Raw genomic sequence first — 7,327 nt, forward strand, 5'->3', positions numbered from 1 at the left:
GAGTTTTGTCTTGGACTGTCCTCTTATTGGAGCTGTTTTAATAAGAGAGCTTGTTCCTTTTCAAAGGGGTGGTGATGGGTTTCGTGCCCTGCATCTCTGTAACAGAGTTTGTACTGCTCTTGGCCCATCCTCTCTGCAACCCGAACAGCTTGATCTGCTAATTCTCTTGAGTCCAGCTTCAGAAGGTTGTTGCTGTCCTCTGGGAAGGGGTTTCCATTTCCTCAATCACATCAACCAATTTTTGGCCTATTCATGATGTCTTTTTTCATAGACAGTGTACCAAGATTCATGCTTTTATGACAAGGTTTTGGACTTGAGCCAGAATACCATGTGAATATCATGGTGAAGTCCAGCATCATAATGCATTTTTTAAAAGACCAAAAACAAAGAGCCCTGGATGAAATCCAAATTTGCTTACAAACCAATGAAGGAAACAAATGTCTTCTAGTGGGTCAATGAAGCTGCTGTGCGCGCTTAAACCCCTTCCCTGATATCATTAAACACAAGTCTACCAACCATATCCTCAAACCTTGCGATGCAATATAGATTTGATTGCCCACAATGCACATGCTTTAATTCAATGCTTTTATTAATTTGAGGAGTGTTTCAGAGAAAATATTGAGATTGAATTTCAGAACAACATTTGTGATAAGATCAGAAAGAGTGAGTGTAGTACAAGCAAAGTAAATGCAGAGCAGGATGACCAATTATGATCTCACGCGTCCAAAACACAAATATAGTTCATTGAGGTTGAACAGGGTGCATCGTTCCAGCAACGGTTAGCTGTAGGGTGGAATAATGAAATCAGTTACTCTTGATCATTATAGGGGTAATCAGTGGTGTTCAATTTAAGGCAATTGGTGAAATCCAAATGGGTCATTTAATGTTACCGTATGATATGAAATTATAGGATTGCAAATTAGTAAAAAAACAAAAAAGCGCACTCACAGGTCCAGTTGATCTCCAAACAGTTCTCAGGAACACCAGCATTGTTAGGTTCTCCAGAGCACCAGTGGGTATAGTTATACACAGTTCCATCACTCCAAAACCACTCTCCGTCCTAAGAGAAGAGAATGAATACAAAAAGTGCACTACTGTAGTCAGACTTAAGCCAATTAAGTTCAGCTTTGAAGTCCAACCATCTTCATTAGAAACTTTGCCTTTGATTAAAACAGAAATTTCAGTTTAGACAAATAGGTTTATTTAGGGCACACAATTTAACTTACTTGTTCACCATCATGAGCACCAACCCAACTTCTTGTGGAAGACGGCAACAGACTCAGCAGGAAATCATTCTCTGGTTGATCATGCACAGATGCGAGATTCGCACCAAGAGTTTGACAGTTTCTCTAAAGAGACAGATTTGTCATTACAAAATCTAATCTTTTTAGCAGAAAGCATAAATGGACTTTAAACATTTTAGTCACTTGCAAACAAAGAAACATTCCCACTTATATTAAGAGTATTTAATCTGTACTAATATTTAAATTAAATAAGCTTACTGAATCAAATGATTTTTACATTGTACTACTAATTTGTTTAAATGAAAGCAATTAATACAGCTGTAATTAGATCCAGGATAACTTTGTTGACCCAGTGTTAACCCACCCTTAAACCTAACCATACCATCAAACCGGTCCATAACCTTATCCAAATCCCACCTCAATAGCAGCAAAAGTGTTTTAGATTAACACAAATACACTGTACCAAACTATTTAGATATAGTTAAAGACACCTAATAAAAAGTGTTGTCCAAATACCTTTGTTGTACAATCAACCCGGTCACACTAAATGAGTCTCTATAGCCTAGCACGCATTGTTTATCGTGCAACTTATACGCCAAAATGAGTTTACGTGCATATGATACGCATGGGTAGGTTTAGTAGCCTAGTGTAGGGTACGTGCATGGGTAGGATTAGTCGTGTTGGGAGCTTGTGTATTACACGCAGTAAAGTGCATATCAAATCATATGCATGTAAATACTCATTTTTGCGTATAAATTGCACGATAAACAATGCGTGCAATAGAAACGCATGTTCATGAGATCAGGCTGACATTACCTCTGCTGTGGTCCATTGAACCGATTGAGAGAAGTACTTGTAGCACTGGAGTCCAAAATCTTTCCATCCACCTGGACATCTTCCTAAATCAAAAGTGTATCCAGTACCTAAAGTTTAAGATTTTGTAATATTTATAGCAAAAAAAAAATTTATTTTATGTAGCTTATTTCAAGTTTGTGTGATTATATGCCAACAAATGTGTACTTTGACACTGAAAATCCTTCATTAATCATACTAATATCAGTAAATTGAATCTTGTTCGTTCCCAAAACGGATTTAAACTAGCAAGGGTTTTTACAATTAAATGTTTTGGTTACCACCTGCATTCCCCATGGAGATCACAAAAAGCAGCAGAAGACTTCTCAGCATTGCCATGATGAACCTGAAATGAACCTAAAAATGAATAAGCAGGTAAAGTTATGTCTGCACTCAAAGCTACACACTGTGGAATCTCAGTGTATTTTAAAGACAAAGCAAATGTTTTTCAGTAGGCTTTTGTTCCAAAAACTCACCTTGCTTTTCAGACTGTTGTTTTCAGAATCTAAGAGAAAGTGTTTGTTAAGTTCCAGAAAGAGTCCTGCTTTTATAGCCTACATTACTAATTGGGCCTCATTTATCAATCTAAAGTAGATCCGAGCGCAGAAATCATCTTACTACAGGGTTCAGGTGTGATTCATGAAACATTCCAACACAGCCAATCCCATCGTACGAACGATCGGACGTTGATAAATGTGGCGGCTGAAAACAATCGTCATTTGAATATCATGGCCCTAAAAATTCACGGTTTAGAAACCGTAACTTCCTCATTATCTTCACCTGGGATGTTCCCATGACAACGCAGCAGACAGTGTTGCCAGATTAGAAATGTCGAAGTATGGTACCAAAACCTCAAAATTATCGTTTTTGTGTAGCCTACACGAACCAAATGCATAAAATATAGCTATTTCCCAACAATTTTATTTTTCAAATAATTATGACCACCGCTAGCGTAGCTAGCGAAAGCGGTCATATAGGGATTGTCAAAGTTTTTTTTTTTTTTTTTTTTTTGTCACCTTACTGAATTTTTCGTCAACGATACCAGGGACACCGAAGCACCGGGGAACATGAAATTTGGTGGGCATGTAGCCCCACTAGACTTCTACGGAAAAATTTCGTTTGGTCCCCGGGGGCCACTCCCCCCCCCGCGCTGGCCCCCCCCAAAACCAAAAAAATGCAGTTTTTCCTAAATAACTACCTGAACCGTGGCACTGAGGATGAAGAAATTTTTATGGTATGTTGGTCTACTAGACTTTTACGGAAAAATTTCGTTTGGTCCCCGGGGGCCACTCCCCCCCCCCCGCGCTGGGGCCCCCGTAAATTTTTCGTCAACGATACCAGGGACACCGAAGCACCGGGGAACATGAAATTTGGTGGGCATGTAGCCCCACTACACTTCTACGGAAAAAATTCGTTTGGTCCCCGGGGGCCACTCCCCCCCCGCGCTGGGCCCCCCCAAACTCAAAAAATGCAGTTTTTCCTAAATAACTACCTGAACCGTGGCACCGAGGATGAAGAAATTTTTATGGTATGTTGCTCCTAAGGGCCCACATCAACCTAGCCCATAATCACTCATTTGTGATTTGCGTGATTTCCCCTCCCATAAAAAATTAAAATGCAATATTATTCTGCTTTAATAGCCCCTATCTTCAGTGGAGATGTTCAGAACTGCACCATATTTCATGTGTATGATTAACTTGACATCCTCTGGGGGTATCCTCTGCTAAGTTTCATAGAATTTCATCCATGGGGGGGTATAAAATAAATTCATTTATGTGCACATTTAGTGACTGTACACTCATCGGCCTGTAGATGGTGCTGTTGAGCGAAGGGTTGCTGGTTTAGGATGATACTGTCACACACACACATGCAGGAATACAAACAAACGCAAGCATGCACACACACTGACATCCACACAGACACACACCCATACACACACATACAAATCCACATGCACAGACACACACACACAAACACACACGCGCACACATGTACGCACACATACATACACGCACAGACACACACACAGACACACACATACACAACACACACACACACACACACACACACACACACACACACACACACACACACACACACACACAGACAGACATGCACATGCTACTACTTTTTTTAGGTATATACATAAACACGCAATACAGCCAAATTACTCCACGTCATTTATTTTTGTGGAAAGCCAGTGCAGGCCTGAGCAGCGGTCATATTTTGTATGCCGAACTGAACGGTCTTCTTCGGCAAAACTGTAGTAGTGTTTGGTCGTGCAGTCCAACGTGCGGTCGACACCGTGTGGTGCCTGTGTGTGTGTGTGTGTGTGTGTGTGTATACATGCTTGCGTGCAGGCAGGCGAGCCTGCGAAATGATTCGGGGTCAGAGAGAGAAGCGTTAGGATGTGTGTTTGGAGGACGAACGACTGAAAACTCTGAAATTATCGTACATTATGGGATTTTTTTCATTATTGATCGTACAGAGGTCAAAATGATCGTACAAATACGATAATTATCGTACATCTGGCAACACTGGTGTCCATCAGCTGTTCTTAAAGGGGTGGTTGATTAGGATTTCAATTTTTTAACTTTAGTTAATGTGTAATGTTGCTGTTTGAGCATAAACAACATCTGCAAAGTTACAACGCTCAAAGTTCAAAGCAAAGGGAGATATTTTCTTTTAAAGAAATTGCTTTTTAAGGATTCCTCCAGGGTTAGTGACATCACAAACCCTAAAATGTACATAAACCCTGCCCCTGGGAATGCGATTTATAGATTATCATGACAGAATATGCTAATGACTAGAAGATAACTACACATAAGCTACATAAATTCATCAACTAACCATTCAGAAATGTCCTGTTGCATTCTACATGATGTTACTTCTTCTTGAGACTCTCCATCATTGTCTCACACCGGTTTGAACATAAAAGGCTAAAAGTTTTCGAAATTTTCAGTGCATGTCTGTGGCCCCGATCACACCTGACGCGTTTTTTGCTGTGAGAGGCGCCTTTTTTCAATTGGTTTCCTATGGCAGCCTTTTATGTTTTCGAACCTGCAAAGCACGCTAGGTGTGATCAGGGCCTGTGTGAGGTAAAAGGACACTTTGAAGCTTTGCCAGGAGCAGCAGCTCATTTGCATTTAAAGGGACAGACATATTTTACATCTTGTGAAAAGGGCATTATACCACCCTTTTAAGACAGAAATGTCTTATTGCTGTTAACACAACTGTTGCAAATATATATACATTTTATTTTTATATATAAAAAAGTTTTTCAAATATACATTATATATATGTGTGTGTGTGTGTGTGTGTGTGTGAGTGAAGGCCTATTTCTATCTGCTCTCAACTTTAAAGGGTTAGTTCACCCAAAAACAAACAGTTCTCACACATGCGTCCTGGCGCTCCCGTGAACTCTCGTCAGAGGCCCACATTGAAGAACACTAATAGTTGGATAAAGTCGTTATTTTTGTTGTTTTTCTGCACAAAAAGTATTGTCGTCGCGTGATAAATGTAATGTAGAGCCACTGTAGTCACTTGGACTATTTTAACGATGTTTTTAATAACTTTTCTGGGCCGAGGAGTTTCGGTCCCTCTGAAAGCCTAGGGAGGAGTGATGCAGCCGTCAGATTTCATCAAAAATATCTTAATTTGTGTTCCGAAGATGAACGAAAGACTTACATGGTTGGAACAACATGAGGGTGAGTAATTACTGACAGCATTTTCATTTTTGGGTGAACTAACCCTTTAAAACTTGCAACAACATGAAGAAAATATGTGAAATATCTGGCACATGTACATGATGGAGTTAAGTGCTCATGTTATTAACCCACGCTTTAACTTTCAGGGTTGTGACAAAGAGATACTGTGACGCTTGGTTTTGGGTTCCCTTTCGAGAGTGGTAACTTCTACATTGCGTCAGCTGATGCTGCGGGAACTCCTCCCTTCTCCACTTTTGTTGATATCTTATAGGCTAACGGCAGCTTGGAACAGCTGGCCAATTGTTGTGAAGTATGCAAATACTGACAGGCTTGCGGGCATTATAAAATGCATGGTGTGACAATTGCGTCAGAATCTCTTTCTTCACGCTCTCATTGTTGAAATTGCACCTGAGGACTAGTTACCTTTTCTTCTTCGCATCCAATGGCTAACCTTTGCAGAATTTGTGCGGGCCCCATCGACCCGCCCCACACCTACGAGAACTACGCCACCTGCCTGGGCCTGGCCCCGGCCAACGTGGCCTTCTTGGACTCCACGTGCGTGCACTGCGTCAACCTGCTGGTGCGCACTTGACAACCAGGAAGGTTTTTGCTGATACTATTACGGGGTCGTGGCCCACTGCCACCAGGGAGCCGCTAGTGGGCCCTCCCCCACCCAGAAACGACGGTGACGACGAGGCCTGGGGTCATATTCCTGTGCCGTCGCCACGTTCCACCGGTCCTTTTCGCAGACGTGAAATGCTTCAGACGAGTCAAAATACCAAAATGAATCATATTCCTCGGTATGTCCAGTCGGGCCGCTGCCAGGCTTCTTCGAGGAGGAGGACTCCGTTCTTCCACGACTTCCACGACCATGAGCACGTGGTTAAGTTGTGGCCTGTACCCCAATCGGCACGTGTCCACGCTGCCACCCAGGCCATCTTCTCCCACGTGGACGAGGCGGAAGCCCAAGGCTCTGTGCACATGCCCCCCTTCGAGGAGCCCGTCGCCGTGCATCTGTGTCCGTCCTTTCATCTCTGGGCGCGGATCTCAGCTTGCAGTCCAAGCCGTGCAATTTCAGGGCTCATCTGGCTGAAAAAAAGAAAGGCTCCAATCACTCCCTCCGGCCTCTTTGGTGATGTCGTGGAGTCTCTGTTTCTCTGAGGCGCAGAAGCTTGAAGACTATGAGTCACGAATGTTGCCCAGTCGTTCGTTCCAACCCAGCCCGGTCGTTCTCCGGATCATCCAAATGGAGGGGAGAGTTCTTTGGAGGCCCTACCCCAAACGCTGTGTTCTGCATCAAGTCCCCTATGTTCCTACAGGCGACATTTGCAATGTTTGTGTGAATGGATATGTGACATATCCGGGTGTGTTTAAGGGTAAGTAAGCGAATAACCTCAACTTTTGGTTCCAAAACGGAGGTTTGGAATTACAGTGTTTGTGGGATAGAGATCATTAAAGATACCATTAATATAAATCATATATAGCTGGATAGGAGTTTATGAGTTATGACTAGGCTGCTATATG

The 7,327-nt window shown here is 42.2% G+C and overlaps 1 protein-coding gene across 1 annotated transcript; it reads right to left on the reverse strand.

Annotated features, from left to right (window-relative positions):
- Positions 1–230: 230 nt before the first annotated feature.
- On the reverse strand, positions 231–2,641 carry LOC308700530 (ladderlectin-like). Its single transcript, XM_081382162.1, has 6 exons — positions 2,573–2,641; positions 2,381–2,453; positions 2,061–2,167; positions 1,227–1,349; positions 949–1,060; positions 231–783 (listed from the first exon to the last, which is right to left on the reverse strand). The coding sequence occupies exons 2-6, from the start codon at positions 2,433–2,435 to the stop codon at positions 716–718; spliced, it is 465 nt and encodes a 154-aa protein (XP_081238288.1). The 5' UTR covers positions 2,436–2,453; positions 2,573–2,641; the 3' UTR covers positions 231–715.
- Positions 2,642–7,327: the final 4,686 nt, after the last annotated feature.

The sequence above is a fragment of the Scardinius erythrophthalmus genome (genome assembly GCF_964197995.2).
Source record: "Scardinius erythrophthalmus genome assembly, chromosome: 13".
Classification (NCBI taxonomy): domain Eukaryota; kingdom Metazoa; phylum Chordata; class Actinopteri; order Cypriniformes; family Leuciscidae; genus Scardinius; species Scardinius erythrophthalmus.